The sequence below is a fragment of the Hippichthys cyanospilos genome, chromosome 13, assembly GCF_059441005.1.
Source record: "Hippichthys cyanospilos isolate Australia breed blue-spotted pipefish chromosome 13, RoL_Hcya_1.0, whole genome shotgun sequence".
Lineage (NCBI taxonomy): Eukaryota > Metazoa > Chordata > Actinopteri > Syngnathiformes > Syngnathidae > Hippichthys > Hippichthys cyanospilos.
Genome location: NC_142381.1, coordinates 4,687,539 through 4,715,495, shown reverse-complemented (window position 1 = coordinate 4,715,495; position 27,957 = coordinate 4,687,539). Strand labels below are relative to the sequence as shown.

General features: G+C 39.7%; 3 protein-coding genes across 3 annotated transcripts; 1 reads left to right on the top strand and 2 right to left on the bottom strand.

The window, feature by feature from the left end:
- Nucleotides 1–7: 7 nt before the first annotated feature.
- Nucleotides 8–5,565, bottom strand: tbx22 (T-box transcription factor 22). The gene is made up of 8 exons (XM_088431856.1): nucleotides 5,352–5,565; nucleotides 4,941–5,136; nucleotides 4,098–4,199; nucleotides 3,657–3,831; nucleotides 2,210–2,374; nucleotides 1,042–1,106; nucleotides 738–823; nucleotides 8–659 (listed from the first exon to the last, which is right to left on the bottom strand). The coding sequence occupies exons 1-8, from the start codon at nucleotides 5,563–5,565 to the stop codon at nucleotides 142–144; spliced, it is 1,521 nt and encodes a 506-aa protein (XP_088287982.1). The 3' UTR covers nucleotides 8–141.
- A 13,171-nt stretch (nucleotides 5,566–18,736) lies between these two features.
- Nucleotides 18,737–23,409, top strand: LOC148413547 (integral membrane protein 2A-like). The gene is made up of 6 exons (XM_088431848.1): nucleotides 18,737–18,961; nucleotides 19,185–19,322; nucleotides 20,162–20,347; nucleotides 20,439–20,549; nucleotides 21,106–21,250; nucleotides 22,275–23,409. The coding sequence occupies exons 1-6, from the start codon at nucleotides 18,896–18,898 to the stop codon at nucleotides 22,367–22,369; spliced, it is 741 nt and encodes a 246-aa protein (XP_088287974.1). The 5' UTR covers nucleotides 18,737–18,895; the 3' UTR covers nucleotides 22,370–23,409.
- A 209-nt stretch (nucleotides 23,410–23,618) lies between these two features.
- Nucleotides 23,619–27,839, bottom strand: gpr174 (G protein-coupled receptor 174). The gene is made up of 4 exons (XM_088431878.1): nucleotides 27,580–27,839; nucleotides 25,355–25,420; nucleotides 24,839–25,227; nucleotides 23,619–24,482 (listed from the first exon to the last, which is right to left on the bottom strand). Exons 3-4 carry the CDS (start codon nucleotides 25,031–25,033, stop codon nucleotides 23,709–23,711), a joined length of 969 nt encoding a protein of 322 aa, XP_088288004.1. The 5' UTR covers nucleotides 25,034–25,227; nucleotides 25,355–25,420; nucleotides 27,580–27,839; the 3' UTR covers nucleotides 23,619–23,708.
- Nucleotides 27,840–27,957: the final 118 nt, after the last annotated feature.

The following is a 27,957-nucleotide window of genomic DNA, read 5'->3' as shown; positions in this document are numbered from 1 at the left end:
AGGCGTCACAGACACTGTGCTCAAAATATTTTTTAAGTACAAATGATCCCTTCAGTAACAGCTCTGTCTTGACTCCTGATTTATTTTTCCCAGAGAGCTATATGTGCTTTGGCTTGTTACTCCCCTTTGGTTTGGAGATGGTCATAGATGATGGTTGGTGGCCAGATGCCACGAAGGCTGCCGCAGTAGCGCCTCCGTGCCGTCTTCAGCTTTTTTAGTGTGTCGGGAAATAGTTGCGAGTTGAGGGTTCAAAGGGAAACTATAGCGGTAAAGACAATATGGACCACCTTCTGAGAGATGAGGTATTAAAGAAGAAGATCCTTGATGACGGAAAGGGCTGGGTAGGGGTATCAAGCACGGTGGGCTCGATCGAGAAAGGCTTGGATCGGGACAGGCGGCTTTCTTTCCATGTAGCATCGAGAAAAGCGGCGGGTCTGTAAATGGGGACATTGACGGCAGTTCTCTGAGTCTGTCTGCTCCCACGCTGGACAAGGCTCTGCTGGGTGATGAGGGGCCGGTTGAAGTTTTTCCGTATACAGGGAGGGCAAGAGTATGAAGAGCAGCGTCCTGGCAGGACAGCGAAAGAAGAGATGATGAAGATGAGAGGGGTAGGAGATTCTTTAGCGGGGAAGCGGCGCTGCCTGGGGACCCCAAGCTCCCTGTTGACACATGCCAGAAACATCCATTAAAACCACCTTGAGGAACAGAACAGTTAAAATAATGTCAGTTATTGATACCTTGAAGCTGTATGGCAAAAGGCTTAAAGTCCAAGCTGAGAGGGGACCTCCAAGGGTACGACTCCAGTATACCATCCAACACTCCCCTATATATGGATAAATATACAAAAGTTACATAAATCGGGAAAATCCTTACACCAGTAAAAAGATGGCTGCGAGAGGTGTGAAATTCCATGGCAATTTTATTTTAGAGTTTTATGTGGTATCATATTTCGGTTGTTCAATTTAATGCCTCCCTTGGGCCAGTAGTGAAGTGTTTTCTGCAGCTATAACACAAGTTGATGTTATGCAAAGCTTTCCGCACCTATTCCTCCCTGGATCCCTGAAGCCCTTGGCAAACGGGTTCCTGTCGATCTTCAGTTTTGTGATCTTGCCCAGACACGAAGACAAGATGTGTTAGTTTGAACAGAAAGCAACAATCTGAGTTTCAAAACAACACGGTTAAAGAACGGCATTCTTCAGATGATCTCCCAGCAGGCCCCACACTGATCTGCCGTGTCATACTGTATATGCTTCTCAGGGAGATTTCTTTCACTGCCTTAATAGGCTCCGGAGCCTTACAGTCAACCCAGGCGTATCTTGCTATTTAGTTTCTGTAAGAATCCCGTCACAGATCATAAAATTGAATGATGATGAAATGGGCAAGCAGTCCTCCTGGTGGACGTATGTTACTGAAGCTAAGTAACCAATAGCAGGATCGGCTCAACCATGCAGACACACACACACACAATCTCGCAATAAGCAACAGTGATACTTAGGCCTTGTCTACATGTAAACGGCTAATTTGAATCCGCATAGTCGCCCCCTCCTGGTTTTTTTTCGTTTATTTAAAGAAATCACATCTTTACGAATCACATCTTTATGAATCCAGCACAGTGCGGTTTCATTCACTTACAAGCATGCCAAGCCGCTAGGCGGCAGTAGTGTCGCCAAATTCTGTCCAATCAGAAAGAACATCTGTCTTTGACGTGTATGATAAGAAAAAAATGTCCGTCTCTGAGTCTACTGTATCTGTGTCTTTTGCGGGAAAAAGCATAGCGCGGTGACGCAAATCTCCGGTTTAGGTTGGTTACATGCAAACAGGAAACCGGAGGCTTGGGCAAATCTCCACTATGGCCGGAGGTTTTGATAGACTCGGTTTTGATTAAAAAAAAAAAAAAAAAAGCTTGACCACGTATAGCACATAGGGCAAAACAGAGATATTTACTGGCAGTTTGCAAAATGTTTGTGTATGTGTAAACAAGGCCTAAAAATCTTTTTTTTTTTGTATCAATATTGTGAGATTAAATCTTTGTGACTCACTGAATCATCATAATAATCACTGCACGGCTGTTTTAGAAATACATGTGGTACGGAAAGGATGGATTTTATTTTATTGTTAGTCAAACCGGGTTGCAGAATACGTTTGTATTTAATTACTGTTTGGACCATTTCAGCATGCAATGGAATCAAGCCATTTCAGCAAGCGTCACCTGTTGATTCTGATAGGCTGTGACGGTTGTGAACTCTGTTTCTGGGAAGGAGAAGCTGAACACTCCCTCAGCAGGCAACGACTGGATCTGGGACCAGTCCATCCGAGGGTCATGCTGGATGATGTGCACCCGTGGCTTGTATTTATGCATGGATTGCAAAATTATCTGAATCGAGACAAGGTGTTATTATGCAATATGTCTATTTTCTGCAATCTTTTAAATTAACATGCAGAACTTGAAAAAGAACTTTGTGGACTAAACACCCATTGTACTTTCCTAAAAGTCTTAACCAATAATCCAAACCTCATTTTAGAAAAAGGGAATGTGACAAATAATAAAATAGACTTTTTAACTGAACTTCATTTTGACTTAACTTTTTCATGTCAGTCAAAATAAAATCATACATATGTGTAGCATCATCATTGAACTCTGGTAGAGCAATTATGCGATCTGTTTCAACAAGTAGGCTAAAGCTAATAGTCAAAATGTAAATTGCAAACTTACCCACATTGCCCAAAAAAATAATCAACACTCATCTAAACCAAACAGTTTCATAGTCTTAATTTCCTTCTGACATTCAAGGTGGTGCACATTAGACACAATACATTTTTGGAAATATGGGAAAATAACGACCTTGTTCTCTTTAGGTGAATAGTTTTTTTTTTTTTTTTTTTTTAATGATAATGTTGTTCTTATTGTTTCTGAAAATTCAATAATTTCGTGTAAAAATAAAAACATATATTTTTGTGTGTTTCAAGAATAACATTGTTTGTTCAAAAAATAATTTACAGTACAACTAAAATAAGAAATTGAATCCTTTCAGATTAAAAAATATCCCTCACTTATATTTGTTTGATCATTGTGCATTTTTTACAATGTATCTGTCTTCTAATTCGGTCTATCTTCATTTATTATGTTGACAAGTAATTTAAATGCAAAACTCAATGAACCTGCATGAGTTTTATATCATATATTGAAATATTATATATTGAAAAATATGCCATTTTTTTCCTAAATTTTGATGGGAAAAAAGTTAAAACAAAAGTTTTTTTTAAGTAGTTTATGAAAATAAGTAACAGTGAGCAATTCATGCGATCAAAATAAAATAACACCAATTGTAAATTGGCCAACATGAAATCCCAAAACTAATACTAAATCCGATTACAAATGAAACACTTCATCGCTTAGTGACCGAAAAAAAATTAAGATTGTTGTTCTATAGATATATAATGGGACAAAATAATAAATGTTGAGCTCGGAATTGTCGAGCAACACTGTTGTTACAGAATGATCCCGATTTTTATTTTCGTCACATGTACACCACAACCAAAAACGAACAAGTTTGTCCGAACCTTAAAGTTAGGACTCAATAAACATAAAACTATAAAAATCACAACCAGTGTTCCCTGCGTCTCTTTATACGTTATTTGATTCATTGTTTACTTACATGTCCCTTGTCATCCATCTCATTGTTGGTGAGTTTTACTCGGTCAAAGCTGATCACCTGACGCATCCAGGTCTCTCCCGCGCACGGTGAGTCCGCGTGCACGTAGAGCCTGGGTGAGATGCACGAATGATCTGTGTTTCCTGCCACCATCCACTGCGAGCTGTGGTAAACATACCTAAAGGGTGGATAGGCTGTCTCAATTTTGTCTTTTAAATTAATATCTTGACGTTTGTTTCTAGAAACAAACTTTCGTTGAACGAGAGAGAGTTGTTCATTTTTTGTTTTGGGTCAGTGTCCAAATTGGCATAAATTGACCCTGCTTATGCACGTGCTTTTTTTTCTCCTCACACGCAGAAACACGCTCATGCACGCACACATACTATAGAACAGTTTTATGCATTATATAAATAAATAAATAAATAAATAAACAAACAAACACACCTGTAACGTTTAGAGTCTACTGGCATGACGTCCATTGCAATGTAATACTGCTGGCATGGGTCCAGATTCCGAACTTTGACACGAACGGATGGAAACATTCTCCTAGAGGTGTGGCGAAAATACATTTTCAGGTTGAAAATTCAATTTTTAGTGTAATATATATATATATATATATATATATATATATATATATATATATATATATATATATATATATATATATATATATATATATATATATATATATATATTCTCTGTTTCTGTTTATTTCTTTGTCTGGGTTTACGGCCAAATTTAGATCAAAGGTTCAGGTCAGGGGCCCTGTGCGGGACATCAGCACTCCCGAGATTTATGGCCTGTTTTCTCGGTAATTAAATTAACGGAACCCAGATTTCAGTTAAAGCTCACAGGAGTGCCGTCAGCAGGTTTGGGTATATGCATTCGATGAGGTGTCATTCAAAAATATATAATCGCAACGAAATGCATTTTAAGTTAATTTTGATATTAGCTGACGGTCAAAAATCGTTGTGTTATTATATGAGGACACGAGAGTCATTTTGTAACACATGAGGAATGCCTGTTGCATTTGAAAAGTATATGGTTGCTTCATATGCAAGTTCATTTCTGTTTCACTTTCCAAAATTACATTTTAGTTAGTCACATAATGGATTTGAGAGTGGCCTCCTTTTATTTTAAGCAGCCAGTTTAAATATGTTGAAGGGAAGAAATGACACAGTCATTTTTTTCTTTATGGGTCAGCGTTTGCATGTTGACATGTGTTAAATATTGTTGTAAGCACTTGCTTTCCGCAACGGCTTTATTTTAATTATCGAAGCAGATTACCTTCCAGCCTTGGTGATGATCATTTCAGTGCCGATTTCAAAAAATCTCTTCCAGAGCTCTGAGCCCTGAAGTTCAACTCGAACCTCTCTCTTTGGGGTGCCTTCACCGTCTTTGGGTTTGCTGACGAACACGTCCGATTCGGCCTCTGTGATTTGTAAATCCTCTTTTTTCGTCTGTGTGATCCGACACTCTGATCCTGAAAGTGAAAGCATTCATTTTTTAAAAATGCATTTAATATCATCTTCATCTTTTTGAAGTTATATACGACAATACACATGCACTGCAGAATAATTATTTCGATAATGTGCGTGCGTGTATTATTCAAACTTTGATTTGAAAAGTGTAAAACAAATTGTCTGCATGTTTGCGTCAATTTTTTTAATCAATTCTTAATTTTCTAATGTTTCTCACCAGTGAAAATGCCAGCGTCAGTGTCAGTGCGTCCACATGAAGTTGAGACGTGCTCCTCTGACACTTTTACCCTCTTGCAAGGTTTCCCCACTAGCGCTTCCACGGAGAAAGCGTGCGCCTTCGAACTCAGAGCTTGCATTTTGCCGGACGACATCCCGCAAAGCGTGTCCGAATTTTGACTTCGCAGCCAGCGGGCTTTAGTATCCCGGCTCATTCGGAAGCCTTAGCAGAACTTCGGCACGGCGGGGAGCTGCTCTCCCCGTTTTGCTTCGGGTCCTTGGCGCTTGGTAATTAATCCGATTCCATTCCATGTGTTCTCCACGATGTTCTCCTGCATCCAAGTTTTTGATTGTTGACACGCCTCTTCTTGCTCACTGCACGATCCCTGCATTTGCACTTCATTCGTTTCAGAGGTCTCCTGTTCTTCTGCCTCCTAGGCTTGTTCTGCTCTGTGCGTCACAAGAGAGAGAGGGAGGGCAGAAGCGAGAAATCCTCCTCCTAAACCACGTATTTTGCATTTATTTGGTCGTTTAATTTACCCCCAAATGAATGGAAGATCACATAGGCCTATGGCAAATACATTTCGGAAATATTTCCCAAGTCTGAAGAAATGTTGATTTCTTCTCCCGTTAATTTTGATGATTTGTTTCGCCCGCAAATCAAGACAAAATAATGTTAATTAGTGGTTCATACAGTTTTACGCTCGTCCATGGGTTAATGGGCTTAATGAAAAAATAAGATCTAGAAAATGCAAAATTTCCAACGAATGACTTCAAAATGCCAACTAGCGAGGCCACGTGCAAAAGATAGAACCTCCTGAGGCCACGGTCGTGTGTGTTTGATTGAATTAAATCTTCCAAAGTGTTTTGTTTAGTTTTTCCGTTGCTTTTAAGGCGTATGTATAAATAGAGAGAGCATTCGGAGCACTAATGGTTAATTAGTGGTACAAATATTTTCGTCTGTTTAATTTAGACCATCTGGAATGTGAAATATCATCACTTTTCTTTCGCAGCAAACATTTCCTATATTAATTTGAAGACTTTCCCTTAAGTCACCTTTGTGCCTCGTTTCTGTCGTGTAAGATTTTTTTTTTCTTTTCTCTCCCTTTCGCGGTGACCGGTGATTTTGTGAACCAGTCTGGTTCTCATAAATGCAGAGATCAGATGGAGTTTGGCGCACCGGGGGAACTGGGCCGTAATGACAGCTCGGGATTATTACATTACTGCTCAACATGAAATAGATCCGCTTTACACAAATAAAAGTACGCGCGGGCTCTATTTAAAATGTTTTAAATCACATGATATAATTGCTCTGAGGAGAAAACAAATGAGCGCTGTGTTTACAGCACGGTTGGTTTGGTTAGTGATGGAAATCTCCGACAACAGCCGGGAAATGGAGAACTATGACCAACAGAAATCACATGTTCTCTGTCATCATGACCCCGCTTCGGACCGCAACTTAGATTTATGTTTATTCTCTCCCGGTTTGTCATTTGCTTTCAAAGTGCATCCCAATAAGACTTTGGTTTAGAGAGGAAAAGACGCAACTACAAATAATGTACATCAGGCTTTTCATGAAGGAAGACATGACAGACATATTTTCGGGAGACGGGCCTACTGTCATCCTGAGCAGGCCATACATCACCATCACGAGATTATGTGGTGTCTGTTGAGTGGCGGAAAGCAAGCAAGTGATGTCTGGCTCGCTCCTAAACCAAACAGGAAGATCGTTGTGGTTGCTTTACGATTCTCATCTCAGCATCAACCTGCATTTGTCCCATACACGGACACGTGTTTCCTCTTAATAAACACAATCAACAGCATAGGGAAGCATGAGGTTACAATCCAATTTAACACAGCCCACAGGTTACCAGAATGTATACGCTGTGGGACTTGACACGCTATGCGTTTGTTTTACATCATCAGGCCGATGAGTTACTGCATGTTTATATGTGTACAAATTAATATGGCATAATAGCTGTTGAAACGCGTGCCAACTGATAGAAATCAAAGCTTTACACGTGTAATTTAGTGCAATGAATTTATCCCATGAATAAACCAGTTGTTACTATGGAGTATAGGCCTATATTGTAAGCGTTGATTTTTTTTTTTCTTAAGATTTTCTGAGGCAAAATTTTGGTGTAGGTTTAGAAAATTATGAATACAATTGTGTACTTGAAGGTTGTGCAATCTCTGTGTCTTCCATTTGTTTGAGGCTTTCTGCTCTTTCAAACTAAATTCAATTCGCTTTGAGCCCATGTACATGAGGCACATGTTAGTGTTAGAACTTTAAATGTTCCCTCATAGGTGAAAGAAAAAATGTCAAAAATATTTTGATAAGAATTGGGATTCAGCAACTCAAGCGCCCTTTTTAACTATCGTAGTTGTTATTTATCTTGGTCATGGAATAAATGATACATTCAGTATTTCCTAAAAATTTTCGCTATACCCTCCTTCAATATGGGGTTTATTCTGGCTCCCTCTCAAAAATAATATTTGTAAATGTAAACAGCTCTAAAAATATAAAAAAAATACAAATATTTTAATAATAATAAGTTCCGAAGCACCCTCTACTTCTGCAACGATATAAGGGATTCTATTTAATTTAATTCAGTGTTTTGGCATTAATTAAAAATGTGCCGATATGTAGATGAAATCATACACCAATAGATGCTGCTGCAATGCAAGGCACTGCCAGATCTACTGGACACAAAGCTCAAGGATTCATCAATATGGTCACCAGGGTCAGGAATCAAATTCACACCCTTCCTGGTCATGTTTATAAATAAAAACATTTCACTATTTTATACTCATATATTTGAGCAGCCTCACTGGGCCTTTTTGAAACGTCAGCAGTTAAAAATTGTCACCTCATCCCTGAGCAACTGGGATATTCTCAGTCGACAGCAAGTGGCAAAATGCAGCCCCTAAGATGGATAAAATTGGGTGAAATTCCTATTTCAAAAACGTGATATCAAGGATCTTATCATTTCAAGGCAAATGTTTGATCTAATTGTCAATGTCAGGTTCTGTTTTCTCTATATGTATGACGTGCCTTTATCGATCAATAAACAAGTGTTATTTTGTTGACAATATAAGCAGTTCATGAATTCCCTGAATTGACTTTGTGTGGCTGTAGCACAGTTGCGTGTGTGCCTACATGTGAGAGCTGGTGCCCGGCAGTAATCACAAGCAAGCTGGCACCCACAGCAGGCGTCTTTCTGCACTTTTAGTAAGCACATGCACACCAAAATAAAATGTGAACGCGGGTGTATAAACATGGCTGTCTGTCTGTTGCTAAGTGCTGAGTGGATGTGACGGGACCTCCTGATGGTTTGTTTTAACTTAGGTCCTGATGCTGAGCAGTTAGTATGTGTTTGTGTGCCGGGGAGTGTGAGGGTTATTCTGGGCATGGGCTGCGGGAGCGGATGCCCGCTCGCTGCCAAATGTCAAACTTCAGGCAGCCGTCAGCTGTGAAATATGCGGAGTGCTTGAGTATGAAATGCTATGCACACTTAGTGTACTGAAGCAATAGCGACGTTTGAGTTTGTCTTCAACTTAAAGCTTCTCACGTCCACCTTTGTCGTCGCGTAAACATGCCCGAGGATGAACGTTTTTTACCGTTTCTTTTTATTCCTGTTTTCTGTTTGTATGTTCAAATAATGCATTCAATCAAAGCTCATCTGGAGCTCACTTTATATGCTGTTCTCATTGTTTTCAGCAGTTGTTCCTCCAGCCAACGTATTCAGTGTTTGTTATTCGCTCTGGCACTCAGTAATGTAAAGAGAGTGTGCCAAAACCTCCAAAGTAGATGTGGAAGAATGATGAAATCAAGAGTAAAATGCATGCAGTAAAATCTTCCTACATGACTGATTAGGGTGACAAATTCTTCTGACCTTGACATTTCATCAGTTGCATGCATGTGTGTAATGTCCCATCTGTAACTCATGAACTCCCTGGTGCTGGTATGGCTGTCTGCACGACTTTTTGATACAATGCAGCAGCTCCAACGGCTGCCGTACAGCAAGGCTCTTGTCATTTGGCGCACAAGTGGCTCTGACGGACTTGATTTTCTGGTTTAAAATAATAAATAAATACATAAATTCTCTCACCTATGAAGCTCTTTCATGGGGCGGCTCTGCTACTGCGAAATGATAAATACAGCAGCGGATTACCTTTTTACCGAACCCATCATTATCAATACACAAGTATTGTTTTCCTTTTACCTGCAATTTGTTCAAGTTTTACAACATAAAATTCTAATTGGGGTCATTTTTGACTTTGACTTGAAAGAGTGTACGTATTGGTAGGCCATGCATCTAAGGCTTAAATTAAATATCTGTATACAGTATATTGTAAACATGTTCAAATGATAAGTGTAAGTGGTGTGTGTCTGCGTTTTTACAGTTTTATTGTTTCTGGATTAAATTTCTTGTCAACATCACAGCATAGTGTGTAGCACAATATCCAGGGACCCATAAAAAAATCACAAGGTTTTCCTTACTTCAATAGAGCAATCGTTTCTTTCTGTCTTTCATCCAGATGGAAATATTAAAAGCCTGCCATAATCCTTTAATATGACTACACAGTATTTACTTTTTATTTCTTTGAAGACTCTTCGGATTCATGGTTTAGTTTATTTTTTTGGAGAATTACCAAGAATTGCAGTTGTCATCCTCTCTGGAGACTGAGCATGTGGTTGGCGAGGCTTGTGTAGAATCTCTGCGCTCGAACTTCAGGCCTATGGACTGGCATCGTTGGAGTAGCCTTGTACGGCCTTTTCCTTTCCCGCTGTTCGGGGAGATTAAATGGCTCATAATGCCACAGAAACCAGTCTCACCTTGGTCGACGGATTAGCGAGCAATGAGGGTAAGAGGTACAGGAGAACCTCCCTGCCAAGACACAGGCGTTCCTCTCACCACAAATGTGTTGTGAATTATCTTAAACCTCTTTTCTCTCTTTTCCTAAGTCCCTCACCATGCTTTGCTCACACTCCCCTATTCAGACGCAAATAGATCAACATCTGTCAGCAACGTTTTCTCATCTTAATCCTTAGAGGTACGTTCTTCCCTTTTGTTTTGGTTGCTAATCATTTTTGAAGAAAATTGCTTTTTCTCTGCTCAACCTTCTCGGATTGGCGGTAACCGTCTGGGAAATGATGTAATCATTTGTAATGAACGTCAGACTGCATCTCGGTCTGTTCTAGAACCCCGCTTGTGAAGGCTAAAATGATCGAGTCTGCCAAACCTGATCATAATGCAAAACGGCACAAGGACCCACAGAGCTCTGGCAAGTTGAGAAGAGATCCTTGGCAATGTGGATACTGGTAGTTCCCACCGAATGAATACGAGTGGGTGGAAAAGTAATCCACTGGGTGTTACAGTGTAATTTCCTAATACCAATAATGTAAAACTAGTATAATACAAGATTGTGCTTTTTGGATGATTTCATTCCTAATAGGGCTGGCACTGCAACATAAACACATTTTCAAGTTGTTAGCAGGATTTTGAAGTTTCAACACAGCAAGTCACTGAGGGATTGAGCGGAAAAGGGAGGAGTAAACAACACCAGTGTGCTGGTAGCAAAAATGGCAGGGGTGGTCAGGAGGAGCTGCCGACTACTCAAAGCAGCCACTGAGTAGATGTGAGTGGCTACAGGCTAGCTTTGGTAGATGTGAAAGCTTTTGTGAAAACATCTCAGGTGCAGTCTGCACACCTGTGCATTCCTTGACCCACGGGTTATATGCCGGGTTATTGTTGTTATTGCTAAAATGAAGTACCCTGACTCTTTGTTTTTTAGCCCTTTTTGTCTGTGTGATTATCAGTTGTAAAATGTTTTTGCTGTTTGTTTGAGTTTCATCTTTGATAAAGCTAAATATCGTCTAGACAAACACAAATCATGACACTTGGCAAGTATGGTGATAATTCAGGAGGAAATCCATTGTTTTTATGTGTGTGGCAGGAAGTTGTTCTACTGTCACACAGACACAAACATCTCGCTATGTTTTCCTACCACAGAGGGCAATCATTCCGAACACTTTTTTTTTGTATTGTAGCATCACCGCAGCGGAGGGAAATTTTTTTTAGATTGCTCTGATAAATGATGGGTTTCATATATCTGGATGTGGCTGGGTGGAGAAGTGAAAATTTAGAAGAATAGAAAGCCAGAGGAGCCGCAAGCTCTTTCAAAACAACATGTGAAAAATCAGCAGTTCTTTAACAGTTAGCTTGTCATTTTTATTTGACTCTTCAAATGGTCACAGCGGTTGTCTTTCAGGCCGTGCCTGCTTGGATTGGCTTTTGGCAGCAAGACGCAAGCCTGGCCCCGGTTAGCACACTTATTATCATCATCACCACACACTGTAATTCACATGTCAATCATAGCCGGGAGCAAAGCAGACCAGAGGCGAGATGAGCTGCTTAGAAGGGGCCACTGTCTGAGGTGAAGGGCTGGGAGGGGCAGGGGCTGCCCTCTGAATACTTCCAGCAGGCCCTAATCAAAACTTTCCTTGCTGCCTCTCTGTAAAATGGGATTATAGGGTACGATTTGTTTGATATGGGGTCGATCGAGCAGAGTTTGAGCCCAACTGGATGTTGTTCAAGAAAGCGCGACCTCTCAGGAAAGGTTCATCTGTCAAAATGTGGAAAGCCTGGCCATAGGTTACAATTTAGGTGGTGTAGACTTAGCATAGAGAATGGCGTTTTTGTTTTGGAGCCAGCTGCATCAATTTGCAGGGAACCATATCTGGTAACGTAAAATTATGGTAATTGAAATTAGATTTTTTTCCCCTTTCGGTCAGGGAAATATGAATTGTAGATAATTAGGAATATTATTGTTATCATCTTCAGATGAAGTTAAAAGGTCATTTCTGTTTAAAAAAATACCTTATATATTTTCAAGTATTTTGATGAGTCGTCTGTAAATGTAAACCTATATAAATTGAACATTCAAATAAGTCATTCACTACACATATTTCCACATATTCCAACCAGAAAAGAAGTTTCAGTTTGAGCAACCTGTATCGGCCTCCATGCACCCAGTGACACAGATTAAACTGACACAACTGGGCAGTGCAATTTTTTCCTCCAATTCAAAATTTAAATCATCACAATATTCCTATTGATTCAATTTAAAGCTCATGATAGTTTACAAATAAATTCTGTTGGATTCATAGATATCAAATGGAGAAACTAGAATCTACAGTATTAATATCTTTACTCATTTCCACATGTTATTTACATATAACAAAAAGAAAATTTGACTCTATTTACCTATAGAAAAAGTATAAATCCAAAGAAAAGAGACCTTGAAGAAAAACATGATATTTAAATAAAGTAGAGTTATTTGCCAAAGCGCAGTGTCATAGAAACGGTCTTTTATACTTTGACACACACATGCGCGCATACACACACTCACACACACACACATGCGTGCGTGCGCATATGTACACACAGCCTGGTGGCCACAGCATGTGGCTTGTATCTATGATGCCTAAATGTTTGTGGTTTGCACTCAATCGGGACTCTAAAAAATGATTTATTAGTGGTTCCCGCCTTTATTTAAAGATGATGAGCCTCTGTCAGTGTTAATAAAGATATCCACTTTCAGTCTGGAAACAGCATATATGCTAATGGATTACTGTCAATGCTAAACAATAGCTCCCAGAGAGTAAAATTCTTGGATTTGAACAAATAAGCATTTCTTCCAATGCATCCAAATTATACACACACCTTTCATAAAATTCTTCTATACTTTTTCAATCATATCGTCACTCATGATGACAAGTCCCAGTGTGCCTATGTCAGTGTGTGCGTTCATGCATGTTTGCGCGAATGAGCGTGCTGGAGATTGGAGTGAAAAGAGCAACACATGGGCATTCTAGCAGTAAAGTGAGTTTATGTGACATCATCTTGTCTCCTTCTGGTTCCAATCAGGTCATTCTCCCACTGCTAATGACACCTGATAGATTAATGGATGAGAGAGAGAGAGAGAGAGAGAGAGAGAGAGAGAGGGAGAGAGAGGAGGGGGGAGGGGGGGTCCACAGAAAGTCTGTAATCAAACTGCTTGCAAATTAGCGCTCCATAACTACATCCTGACCAGGGCTTAGACTTCTGAAAGGCAGGAAAGTCCTTACAGACAATCAAGCACATGTGTACACACAAGCACAAGCAGGTTATCTCTTTCTTGCATATCACATTTTTCCTCTTCTGCAGCATGCTGAACTTTCACATCGTATAAAATAACTGGTGTCTTTTTTTTTAATCCAAACAAAATGTGCTTAATAATGTAGATCAGTGAAAAAAATAATTAAAAAAAAACAATTGTGACCAATTTCGGGAAGCTTGACTTTTTTGGTGCATGGTGGCTTCAAACTGGGCCAGTTAACATATGTTTCTTATACAAATTTGCTCATTTCCCGAGTCTCAACTAGCTTATAGACATATCTCATCTTTTCGTGGTCCACCACGCGCGCTGGCACTTCGCTCATTTTCGACTAAATTAGGAACAACTTCACACAAACTTCCCCAAAGCTGCTGCAACCAAATCCTGATCTGCATGCTGACTTCCTGCCCTCCTGACCACCAGCCCAAGTTCTCCTTCAGCGTGGGATTATTACATTTCCCTGAGGGGTGTCAAGCACTGAGGATTAAAAGTAAAGTAGAAGACAGGCCGAGCTATGGAAGAACGAAAGTAGCTTTAGAAGCTGATACTTACAGGAAAGACTCATTTGTCAACCTTGTCTGGGAGCCACATGTGATGACCGAGACTGCATGCAGAGGATGGACCATGCGAATGTGATACATGAAGGTTTTTCTTTGAAGAGCATCGCCATTCTCCACCACATATGGACAAAGATCTGTTCCCAGTTCCCTGCTCCTGCAACCACGGCATCTCCTCCACTAAAACACATGGAGCTCATCGTGGTTTCACATCAAGAAATGTGATTTAACACAAAGCAGTACAGGCAAAAAAATTGCCTATGTGCTCATCCTTTAGTATATTCTAGTATGTGTTCATCTGACGCATATTCAGTTATAAAAAGATGATGGATGTGTGGTCTATAAGTGTGTGTGTGTCATGAGAAAAAAATCGTCTTTTTCATACCTTATGCAGTTAGCTACAGCCTGGCAAACCTTTGTGGTTTGCTGACAAAGCAGACATGGAGTTTGTTGGTGTGTAACAGTGCATACAAATACAAGAGTAGATGTGTGCATTGTGTGAATTTCCTTTTTTTATGGGATATATACGACAGGTCTCAGTGAAAGATTGGGATTTAGTATAGCGTTTCCAGATGTCCCTGTTTTGAGCCTTGTGAGTCCCAATAGATTTTGCTAACCCTTTTGTTTTGTCCCACTTTTACTTATGTCACCTCTATTTTTTTTTTAAGTCCTGTCAGCAAAGCAATTATTTGGGCCATGTGTATGCCAGTCACACAGTTGTCATAGCGATTTATACGATAACGCAATTACAAAGGACTTCAATTGTTAAATTTCCTCCTATTTACTTTCATAATTACATTTGCGGCACAGTGGTACAAGAATTCATTCCTGCTTCTCTGTCCAAGAATCTTTGGAAATGTCGTTAGACTTTACGCGAGCTGAGGGTTTCTGGTGGTGCATTTCCAGTGTTGTTGTGTCAATTGATTTTCTGTTTTATGAATAAGATTTTGCAGGTTAAAAAAAGCACTTACAACTAATGGCGTGTTCAATGACCGCTCACACAATAAGACATTTTATTTAATACGCGAAACAGCAGCGACACTCTTATCCTCGAGTACATTACAAGAGCCGTATGGAAACTTTAAATATTTTTATAACTCCCCTAAATCAGAAGAGCATTTAAATCTCTCATCCAGTATAGCATTTTGCATTAGCTAATCAACACCCACCATTCACAAGATTGTTGTGTTGTGTAAGTGTTTTTGAATAATTTAATTAGAAAATCTGCTCATCCTAGTCCACACTCATAATGATCTTTACCGTGTGCAACACGGTGTGTTTGATTTTCGTCTTAAGATGACAAATTCAACCTGAAATGTCAGCGAGATGGATTGAGAGTTCAACCTGTTGTAAATTAGCAGAAAAATCCCTCGAGCGTCAGGCAAGGACTGTGTTCTGGCCCCTCGTCACTCCCCTTTGCCACTCCTTTCCCACCTTTTTCCATGTTTTCATCAATTCCCCCACCTTCCCCCCCTCGCCTTCCTCTGTTGTTTGGGGTGCTGACAAGCCATCAGGAGTAAATTGTAAAGAGGATGAGGATACACCAATAAAGATAATCTGTCTGATTTTGATCCTAACCCCTCCTTCCTCAGACCAAAGTCAGCAAAGCCCCAATTATCTGATTTGGTCTAATGATTATCCCGCGGTGTGAGGTACGAGGAATTATACCCTCCCCAAGCAGCTTGAGAAATGGTTTGGCTGAAAATTGTTAATGTTAAACATCTTCCATCAAAGTTCTTGCTATTTGGGGTCAACAAGACGGAAACCTTAACTGTTGAGTGTGTGCATGTAAAGAAGGTAACTGAAGCCTAGTGCACACACAAATTAGTCAAGTTTTATGTACAGAATCCATAGCAATGATATTCTTGACAAATGCAACAAAAAGATTTTTTTTTCCAAATAATTTTTCAAATAATTTTCATTTACATTTGCTGTCTGCAACCATTTTTGTCATATGAATGACTTCTAACACATCTCACACACAGGGATTGAGATAATTGTGAAAAACATCCAAAAAGAAGCCCTGGGGGGAGTCTGGCTCAAAATCAGCCAGATTATCTTTATATGTGTACAATTAGGCTTTTATACAATTAGAGGTCATGTTGGCGCTTTGTCTGGCATTGTGTGTGTGTTTTCCTGTACTAACAGACATGATACAACATCGTTTTTTGTATTTTAATCCCTTTATTACTTAGCTTCGCAGCATGGTGATGCATTCTTTAAAAAAAAAAAAACAGTTAGTGCATTTCACAATTTCAATGTTAATATTCAAATTCAAGTTCAGTCGGCGAGGTTAGGTCCAGACGCTTTGAAAATGGATGGGTTCGGTGGGGCTAACGTTAGCAGCTGGCCTACATCATTAAGGTGTTTATTTGGCGACGTGGGCAACTCTAGGTGTCATATATAAAGTGCACTTAATGATAACTGTATATTCTTCTTGTTTTTATCTCTGACGTACTGAAATGAATGGGTGTATGTCCATCTTGTGTCTGTTTTTGGCAACTTTAGGGGGGTACCACTTTCGGGCTAAAAATGCATTATAATGCATTTCACTACTCTCATTTGTAATGAGTACAATGTTACTTTTTTGGTGTAATATAGTACACTACCGCGTTACAGCAAAATGCAATTCATTACTGTAATTACATTACTTTTGTAATGCATTAGTCCGAACACTGATTATTTCTGACGGTTAAGGTAAGGATTATGGGCTAGGAAATACATTATGTCAATGGATGTCTTCACAAGTGTAGTTGTGCAAACGTGTGTGTGTGTGTGCGTCTGTGCATATGCGTGTGTCCATGTGTGGGCAAGTTCTCAGATCAAACACAGCGTAAGACGAGCTCATAAACAAGCCTTCGGGACCATTTAGGATTATTGGCGAGGGTGGAGGGGGGCTAAGAGGAGAGGGAGTTGGGTACAGAAATCAGCTGCTATGTTTATGTACCTTTCAGTGGTGATTACCGGTCCAATCTGTCTGTTTAACGGAGGAAATATCATACCCTGGCCGAGTGCGTGCGTTTGTGGGAGTGGGAGATTATTATGGTGGCATTTTATATAAGAACTGGAAAGATGCCACAATTTTGCATGGAATTAAAGCGTTGGTGCAGCAATAAGTGTTTATTTATTCATATGTAAAAGCCTAACTAAGCCAAGGGAGTGAAAGCAGCGGACCACCACAGACTAGAGGATTGAGGATATGTGTCAGACATACTGGAGTGCCATGTCTTGTGCCAGTGCTTGTACGCAATGCAGTGAAAGCTGTTCCTTTGGGGAGCAGGCACGCTGACAAGCGGTGGCCAGCCTGATGGAGACAGCACTATTTTCCGGAGTCAGTTTACAGTGGTGTGTTCATTGAGATGAATAGGCAGTATTATGCACTGCAAGTACGTGTTTAAATTCAATACAGCAAGATTATATTGCATGATGGGGAAAAAAAAGAAACATCCAATCAAATTTGGGTAACTATACTCAGTTATGGGAGATAAAGATGCAATCGGGAAAATTAATAATCATTTGAGGAGTTTATTATTATGTTGATGCCTTTGTCATACATTACAAACACACAAATACATGAGAAAAAATTGTCATTGATATATAAACGCCATTACTCTTCTTTAAATTTAACATTTCACACATGCAACCACAGCCTGAAGTGGTTGCCAGCCAATCATAGGGCACAAAAGAGAACGTAAACCATTCACACACACATTTATACCATCACTGCAAATGTATATAATAAAATAATTCTCTTATTTATTTCATCTCCTCTGCTCTTCTGCTGAGGCTCTCAGGGATTCGAAAATAAGCACTTTGTTTCAATTTGGAATTCTAAATTTCTAAACAAAATTGTAAACATTAAGATATGGCGTAACATTGAAATAAAAAAAAAATACATATTGATTAGAGTAACAGTGTAAACTTTGGAAACACCTCGACATTCAATATTTTGTTTTGTTTTTTTCTCTCCATTGCACATTTAACACTGAAATCTTCAAAGTCTTCGTATTTTCTCACCGAGCTTTATGTTGTGTATTTTGCTTGATGTGCAATAATTTCCATGACCCCAAATGCCTTTCAGTTCACACCTCACACTTGTACATTTTGAAGAGCTTGAATTTCTTAACGTCTAAATGTGTTTGAGAGCGTTTTAAATGTAAGGTGTTTAAAACTTTTCACTGGTATAGTAAATATTTGAATTGGGATTTGTGTCGTAAATATATATCTTAAATTATGTTAGTTGAAATAGTAACACAACATGATAATAACACTGATGGCATTTTGATTTTGGCTTCGCTTTTCTTTAGGCGCATGATACTTTTGGCTTTTTAATTAATAATTAACACAAAAATCATGTTTAACATTGCTGAAATCATCAAAGACAAATACACAAGGTTCAAAGCTGTCAAAGGCTCTTCCAATTCACCAACTGGGTGAGAGGCCACAGAGTAAACGTTTTCACTGGCAGCCACAAGATGGGGCTAAATACAACTATACAATTACAAACGATATAAATACAGTACTACTAAAACACAAGGGACGTGGCAATAGGCAATAACACATTAAGATCATCGCCGCGTATATTATTTAATGTAGCGACACGGGTGCTTATATGTTGGTTTGCATTGCAAAATTATAGGGAATTGTTTCGGCTGCCATTTTTAATCCCTGTCGGCCACCGGAAGTGCTCGATAAACCCCGGCTGAAGCTGCAAAGTGCGTCACAGAGCAGAGCTGCAGAGAATTAAACGATTTGGCACGGACAGCTTGCAGCTGCTTTGTTTTTTGTTTTGTTTTTCCTTTCGGAAGCCAACGTTTGTGGCACAATGGTAAAGATCGCTTTCAACCCGGCGCTGGCGCAGAAAGGGCTAGTCAAGGAGCCTGTTGTGAAGGTGAGAGACAATGCGTGCGTCGTAAATAGATCTAGGCCTGCGCTGGTCGCTGCACGTACTCGGTCGGTTGTCTTTCCACCTTGTGCAAACATTTGCGGGTCGCATCTTTGCAGCGCGTCCGTTACGTGAGGTAACGCCGAATACGTTGACGTCTAGGGAACATTGTGCATGCATGCATTTTTGCACAGTCAGTAACTTGCGTGTTTAATTCCTGGGTGTGCAGGACCCCGAGCTCGCCACTGCTCCGGTGGGCATCGCAGGCTCCACAGGTCGTTGTTTGGTCACACTGCTGGGCATCGCCTTCATCCTCAGTGGACTCATCGTCGGGGGAGCATGTCTCTATCGCTATTTCACTCCGAAGGTAAAATCATTCTGTCTGTCTGTCTTAAAAAAAAAAAATTGCACTTGAATGCTGGAGGTGCAATTATGCATGTATCCATTTGTCCCCCAAATAACCAGATTTGATACTTGACTTGAATCGGTAAAATTGTAGGACAAGTTGGTCATATTTCAGTTTGTTTATTTATTTATTTTACATTTGCATTAGATTTTTTTTCTAAAGTAGAATGCGTGCACAGACTTAAAACTTAAAACGTTTGGGAAACGTGTTTATATAACAGTAACTACCCTGAGCATGGTTTTAATTATACATGGTTAATAGTGCTTTGGCACCCCCTAGTGGCTCATTACGAAGGAGCATATTGTTGGGGCCTCCATTAAATAGGATTAAAATTCGTGTTATGCTAGAGATAAAGCTGAATATGTTTGAGAATAAAGTTTCATATATATATATATATATATATATATATATATATATATATATATATATATATATATATATATATATATATATATATATATATATATATATGGATGAAATCATAAATCATATGAAAAGAGGGGGAAATGAAGGAAGGGTGCTGGTTGGTGCCGATTTTGAAATTCACTTATTTAATTTTGACTTTTTACCTTAAAATATACTAAAGCATTTACCTTTATCCTGAGTAACATCAGAATTTTAAGTCAACACAAGTGGAACGTAAGTTGCGTTGACGTTGACTAGTCTCTGATGATTTTCAGAACAGTATAACACTAGTTTTGAAAAATCTCACGAGAAGAGAAGGTTTTGCCAATAATCTAAATCTAGTGCTTTTATAGTGCATCATCAAGATGAATTGTTCTCTTGTCCGTGTCATTCAGAGGCTGTATCACGGCACCATGCAGTTCAGTGATATGTCGACTGTTGGTGATGCAGAGAGACAGCCTTACTATCTCCCGCGGGTGGAAGAAGAGGTCGAGATCACTGACAGCATGGCCGTCATCAGCGTCCCGCCACCCCGTTTTAGGCCCGGAGACCCCGCGTACATTCTCCATGACTTCAACAGGGTTAGTGAGGGGTACCACTCACGCGAGGAAAAGTGCCGTAAATGCATGTTGAAAACTTTGCGAGTACATGTGTGTGTTTTTGGTTGCACAGAAGCTTACTGCATATCTGGACTTGACTCTGAGGACCTGTTTTGTGATTCCACTCAACACATCGGTGGTGCTGCCTCCTCAAGACCTCATTGATCTCTTCTCACAGCTGATGGTGAGTTTAAGGGTGGACAATGACTGCAAACTGCACCCCCACATAACAAATATTATTTTAAATGACACTGTAGGAGTGTTTATTGGTATAGTTACCATAATGTCCCTAAAGCTTGTGTGTGTGTAATTTAGGGGCATTACAGTAAACATAGCAATAAACACTCCTCCAGCTGTCCATGGTTATAACAGACATGGCGACCTCCGGAGGAGTGCCAGCCCCCATGTAATATAATTTCCTGATAACTCAGCCTACGATTATATTTAAAATGTACTGTTTGTCGTTAAGAACACATTTATTTGCAAGTTTTTTTAAATGATAAAAACAATGACTTTTCCAGTTTTAATGAAAAACGGTCTAAATCTTACACAGTGTAACTTTAAGGCAAATATCAAACTAATTATAATAATTCCTTTGGTTAATAGTTCATTTCCATAGTATGTATATTATATTACCTTATCCTAGAAGATAAGTGCATTTTACTTGTCAAAACGTAGTTCGTATCATGCTCATATTAGTTTTGTACATCTCAAAATATATGCCTGTGTTCCTACCCCAGTCTGGCTCGTACCGCAGCTACCTGGTGCAAGAGGACCTTGTGGTGACTGAGCGCATTGACGACATCAAGCCTCTCGGCTTCTACATCCGCAGGCTGTGCACCGGCAAAGAAACCTACAGAATGGAGCGCCGTGCCAGCTTACCAGGTCCGCATGTAGCCATTTCTTTGTTTTAATTTCTATACTTTAATTTTGATTTTGGTACTGCTATGATTACTGATTTTCCGACGAGCATGTGCCATTTTCTAGAGCCGCTTATCCTCACAAGGTTAGCAGGCTTGCTTGTGCATATCCCTGCTGACTTCAGGCAGTAGGTGGGGGACATCTTGAAATGGTTGCCAATCAATTGCAGGGCAACAAGAAATGAACAACCAGTTACGCACCCAATCACATCTAGGGACAATTTAGTATGTCCAATACACCTGTCATGCATGTTTTTGGAGTACTGAGGAGAGTGCCTGGAGAGAACCCACGCAGGCTTGGGGAGAACATGCAAACTCCACACAGGAAGGACGGAGCCAGCTGGATTTTAACTCTGCTCCCTGAAACTGTCAGGCAGACGTGCTAACTACTGCTCCACCAAACCGCCAAAGGCAAAAGTATTGATAATTTATTTTCAAAGTACCATACATGAAAATGTATGAATTTTATTCAACACAAAGAATCAGTCCCCTTCACGGTGTCTCTCCGGGCAATCTGGCTTCCTCCTACATTCCAAAAACATGCATCGCAGGTGAATTGGACTGACTAACTTATACTTAAGTGTGATTGGGTGCATGAATGGTTTTTCCTTCCTGGGTGCTCTGCATTAGGCTAAAAACTGGTTCAGGGTTTTCCCTGCCTACTGCCCATAGACAGCCGGGATGGGTGATGGACGGATGATTAAATATTAACCATATGCTTTGCATGTGTCTATGCAATCACTAACACCTGGCCTCATTCGAGCATGTATATAACCTCGTTGCTCGCTCATGTTTGTATACTCTTCAATGTGGGTAAAATGTGTTTATATTTTTATTTTTTTGAAAGAAATACTGCATTCTTCTTGGGACACTGGGGATGTAATATTGTGTGCTCATAACATTGCTAGATGAGGGTGTATGTCAGCGTGGCTAAACTGGTAACCATTGAGATGACACAAGAAAAGATGAATTACTTTTGTGTCTGCCAGGTGGAGGTATCCAGAAGCGCTCTGCAGAGGAATGCTTCACCTTCCATCATTTTGAAAACAAGTTTGTGACCCAGACTCGGATCTGCAAGGCTTGATGGGAGCGAGATGCGAGTATGATGGTGAGAACTTGAGTGACGGAGACAGAGAGTCGGTGGGAGTAGATGCCAGAGCAAACAAGTTTCAGTTGAAAAGTTACAGTTGTAATTCAGTGCATCGCCAGATATGGGTTGCATTCCTTGCTTTAGCCCTCAGTGTTGTGTTTTAATCTTTTCTGCTAACATTCCCTTAACCTCTTCATGGTCTGATCCTTCAACAATTAACCTGCAGTGTTGTGCTAAAAATGTGCATCCTCCAGTTAACTGAGGAATTACAAAACATTAGTTTCCTCCTTTTAGCCTTTGTAGGACCCTACAAACTTCTTTTTATGCTTCTGTATTTCAACGTTTGTATTACAGCGGACCTGTATGTGTTGGCCCACAGCTCCAGTGTTGCACACATTCAGAAATAGTTGTAGAGTAGCTTTGTATACTAATGAGATGAACACTATACTCATGTTGGAAATGTTACTTGCAGTGAATAGAAGCACAAATCCAGAAGCCACTTCCCAAAAGTCTCTTCTGTTCTGCTATAATACAATGTTTATTTGATAACATACCTGAGAACAGTGTATGTCCGTATATGATGTGTTTAACCTCATTTGTGTTAAGTCCTCAAAGTTAAACTACATATTTTGTTCTGGTGATTGTTTTAATTATGTGTCTTGTAAAATAGTGGAAGAAATAGTAAAGTTGGGTATGATCCAATTTTTCCAAGAATCCAGTTTGTGTTGAATTTCTCTCAAAAGTATTGCTTTAAAATACAAGTTTTCTTATTACAATCACCCTCAACCGTGAGTAAGAGGATGCAGCTTTGCTCAAGGGTATCTTGAGATTGTGCCTGTCCAGACTGACAATCGAACATTAAGTAAGATGTACTAGGAAATGTTTGCCCATGTTTTAAGAGCGTCATTATGAGAGCCACATGTACAGCCATTTAACTGATCTCTCTTTGTATGGTGATTAAAGATGGTTGTAACATTCATTTTGTGTACACTTTGCTCATCATCATTCTGCAAATAAAGTATCTTGGAAAGTGACACTAACCATTTTCATGTTTTTTTCCAAAGATAAGTTTGTTCTTAATCTTGCATCTAGAAAAAACACGTTATGGTGTATCTAATTCCTGACACCTTTTGGTACAGATGGTCTCGTTCAAAATAACAACAGCTCTTCCGTCACCTCAAACAGGCAATTGTAAAAAGCAGTAAACACATTTTTGCATGTAAAAAATAAATGTTTTATCTTCAATGTACAAACATGGGGATTAGTGGTCTCAGTTTTTGCTGCAACAAAAAGTCATTAACGCCGAATACGCCACATGAGACATTCACCTGCTTTAAATCACACGCTCTGGTATTTCCGTCTTGCTCAGTCGTCTCCAGAATTCGTTTGTTGTGAAGTAATACATAATGGGATCCAGGCTGCAGTTTAGACTAGCTAGGCAGAGCGCAACAGGGTGACATATCAGGATCAGCTCCCTCAAAGTGCAGCTCCTCAAAGTGTTGGCCTTGGCCAAGAAGTCCAACGGCATCGTGATGTGATAAGGTGCAAAACACACCAAGAAGACAGCGGTGCAGCTCAGCACCATCCTCAAAGCCCTTCGTTTCTCCCCCCGATCAGGAACGGCCCCGGCTGCCTTCGTCCGAAGGCTCCCGGCGGTCAGGCAGGTGCAGGCTAACACCAGGGTGAAGGGAATGATGAAACCGAGGAGTTCGGCGATGATCAAGAGAACCCAGGCTGCAGTGGAGCTGACCATTTGCATGGGCAGCTCTGAGAAACAGACCATGTCAGCTTCAGGAGTGGTAGCGCTGACCCCTGATGTCACAAGATCGTCAGAGTCCGGGTTTCTCAGCAAAGGGAAGACCAGACAGCCCAAGGAGATCACGAGCCACCCCAGCGTGCATACGATTGCGTCCACCTTTCGCCTGGAGGCGTTGTATCTCAGAGGTTGCATGATGAGTTCGCAGCGGCGTACGCTCACACACACCAAGAAGTAGATGGAAGCGTACATGTTGACATACTTTAGATAGAAACAGATCATGCAGAGAGCGTGACCGAAGGGCCAGATGTTGTTCAGGTAATAGTAGATCCTCAAAGGCAGGGAAAGAACCTGACAATAGGGGGGTATGAGATGTTAGAAGAAAGCAATACACACAATACACACACACACACACACACACACACACATATATGTATATATATATATATATATATATATATATATATATATATATATATATATATATATATATATATATATATATATATATGTATATATACAAAAATTTCCTTCAATAACAACAATATGTTGTTGCTATATCAATATCAACAACTGAAAACTAACCTCCATGACAAATGACTGATTTGGTAAAAACACATCACTTATCCCAATACCTACAGTATGATGATTTGTAATGTATTTATAATTGAAGACGATGGATGAAAAAATGCTCCAAAGAACCGTACCTGCATTAGATCAGCCACAGCCAGATTCATCATAAACACCACCGCCTTCTTTGTTTCTCTGATGTAAACCCTGAATACCCATAGTGCCAGTATGTTCCCTAGCAAGCCCGGCACAAGGATGACACTGTAAACCACTGCATACACATGGTGCTGATACATCCGCAGTTCCCCTGCATTTTGGCAAGTACCATTCATTGTTGTGGTTATTATTACTGTTATCTTTTGACATGCAGCGCCGAGTAAAAAAAACTGCAGGTTAATTCTGAGCTTTTATGAGGTATACTCGTAGCCATAGTCCACTGATGTGTATAGCCATCAGTCCAGTACAGTAAGCCTCTTAGTTCTTCCAAGTTAATACATCAGAGTTCCAAGTGTAATCCAGGGTGTTCCTGTTAGAGGAAAGAAAAATGAATCAACTTTAACTGGATTTAACTATGTAATGATCACATTAAAAAGGCACATTTCTATTCAGGATAACCATGTCATGCATTTTTATGTGTCTTTTAAAGTACTTACTGCGCATATGAAAACTCTGCGTTTGTCTGTCCGGCTCTTGTGAAAGCGTGTATTGCATGGAAAACACTGTTGAAAATGAAACAGACAAGATTACAGTAAACACATTCACACCCGCCCCACACAATGTGCAAAACATAGCCGATAACAACATTTGCTGTGGTTATTTTCGACGCATGCAAAGCCACAGAGACCTCGACTCTGCACCCTTTACAACAAAGCGCATGTCCACATGAAAACCTCACAGTAAAAAGGATTAGTGAAACTAACAGAGTAGGCAAATCAATTCAGATGGGTGGCCATCTGACCACATTTATATAACTTTGCATCAGAACCCTGCAAATGATGCAATGAGGCATATCAGAGAAGTTCTCGGACTGGGGTTATCAAAAAGAACCCTCCAAAAGTATGGAACCAGTAAATCAATTCCTTTGTTGTTGGTATTGTATCCAGAAAACATTAGTGACCAACACTGACAAAAGGGTGTCAGAAAATGAAAATGGAGTTATTAGTCATTCATTCTAATTCTGAGTGTTCTTTCCTTTAAAATGGTGTACGATAAATGGAAGTAACCCAAAGATTTAAGAAGTTACAGCAAAGTGAAGGTTGAAATCCCTGATTTTGAGAAAAACACATTTCAAGGTTTGCCACATATATTCCCAAGGCGACAAGCACCTCAAGGAAAAACGATATTGACCTCAAACTTTCAGGAACTGCTGAAAGACCTCTGGGAAGTAAATTCCAATAGCAGGTAAGAACACCTTCTGTGATTTCAACAATAGCATGCCCAGAATTTATTATACCTTCAATACCTTGAGGCATGTAAAGCGGCAGATCGTGGGCGGTGTCAGCAACGGTAGCAGGTGGTGTGTGTGTGTGTGTGTGTGTGTAAGGGGGTGCATTTTGCATAGCAGAGGAGGGAGGAATTAACCCTCAGGCAGACTACATTCAGTGTCCTAAATAAAGATCATCATCTATCCATATTTGGACTTCCTAGCTCACCTACAAATAAGCAAAACCAAGACTTGTGTGGGCCAACCAATAGTCTAGAACGATTTTAATTGAAATTTCACCAAAATGTTTCGGCCAGACTCAAATGATATACAGACATCATTGCACCTGCTTGAGCTATTTAAATGTGTGGAAAACCCCAGGGTGATGCATTTGAGATGAAACGGTGGTTCCCAGCAGAACACAGAGCACAAATAAATGTAGCACCAACGTTCTATTAATCCACAGTAATTTTATAATGCTCCATAATTTTAAAGCATCAAGGGTGTCATTGTATTCTATTGTATATTAATAATATGACACGATTCATGTGACCAATTTTCTCTATTTACTGTGTGTACAAATATAAGAATGAGATGGCCTACACATTCTGAGTTCAGAGAATGTGCCTCGTGTTCGGTGATATTCGCCCCACAGGTTGCTTGTTAATGTCACCCTAAAAACTTTAGATATTTTAGATTTTTGTTGTTTTGTTAAAAGATCAGTCTTGTAAGTAATCATCAATGAAAGGTATCTAAATGTTCATGTAACCAGTAAACTTTCTTTACCGCTTCTTGATGCACATGTTTTTTTTAAATATTGAAAATCACGTTGACGGAATAGATAAACAGCAAAAACAAGTTTATGCTTCATACTCAAAAGTATTAATTCATTGTCTCAAGACAAAGCTGTGTGTGGTTCTGTATTCAGCAGGAGAATTGAATGTTAATTTTTTTTTCTTCCTTTTCACATGTATTCAGGAAGTGATTTTTACAAAGCTTTTTTTTTCAGTGCCTTGATGTCTGCATCAGGACAATGCCAAAGATTTACATTTCTTGTCACACTTGTTCTGTTTTGTGTGGTTTGGGAATAGTATTTTTTTCCCCTCAAGTTATCCATTCATTCTCTTGTGAGGAACATTTTTGGCATATTTGCAGGGAGCAAGTTCTTGTATATCTTGAACGTCAATTGCTTCTAATTAAACGCTACAGGGTCCTTAACCTTAACCTTAGTTTTTGACTCAAGTAAAAGAACATTTGATCTCATGAATTAATCTGTCTTCAAGTCAAAAAAAGAAATAATTAAAAATACTTCACATTCCTCATATTGCAGAAACAAAGATTTCTCAATGAAGTATTGCATCACATCCTTTGCATCCGGCTCTTACTCATTCCAAACCTCACACAATTTCTGTGCTATTGGTGTATACGATATGATTAATAAACTGAAGTTCTCACCTCTCTGTATCTTCAACTTTGATGCCGTGGGGCATCACGTGGACCAGAAGTAGAAGGTCTAACCATCAGCCATCTCATCCCTTCTCCATGCTATTAGTCACTTTACGTGTTTGGTTCTGTTCTTTAAACTTTGCTCTGAAGCTTGTTTTTCTTCAGATATGACTATTTCCTGTTGCTATGGTCTAACAATGCCTTAATATCGCTCTGCCTTTGTCTCATTTGTCTTTCTACCCTAGAAGCTTTTCGGCCCACACAGAACTTCCTGTGCGTGAGGGGGGAGTGGTTTGTTAGACGGTGCATTTTCAAGGACACATTTGAAAAATATATGGTCAATTGACAAAACTTGAGGAATAAAAATCAACTCAAAAAATTCTGGAA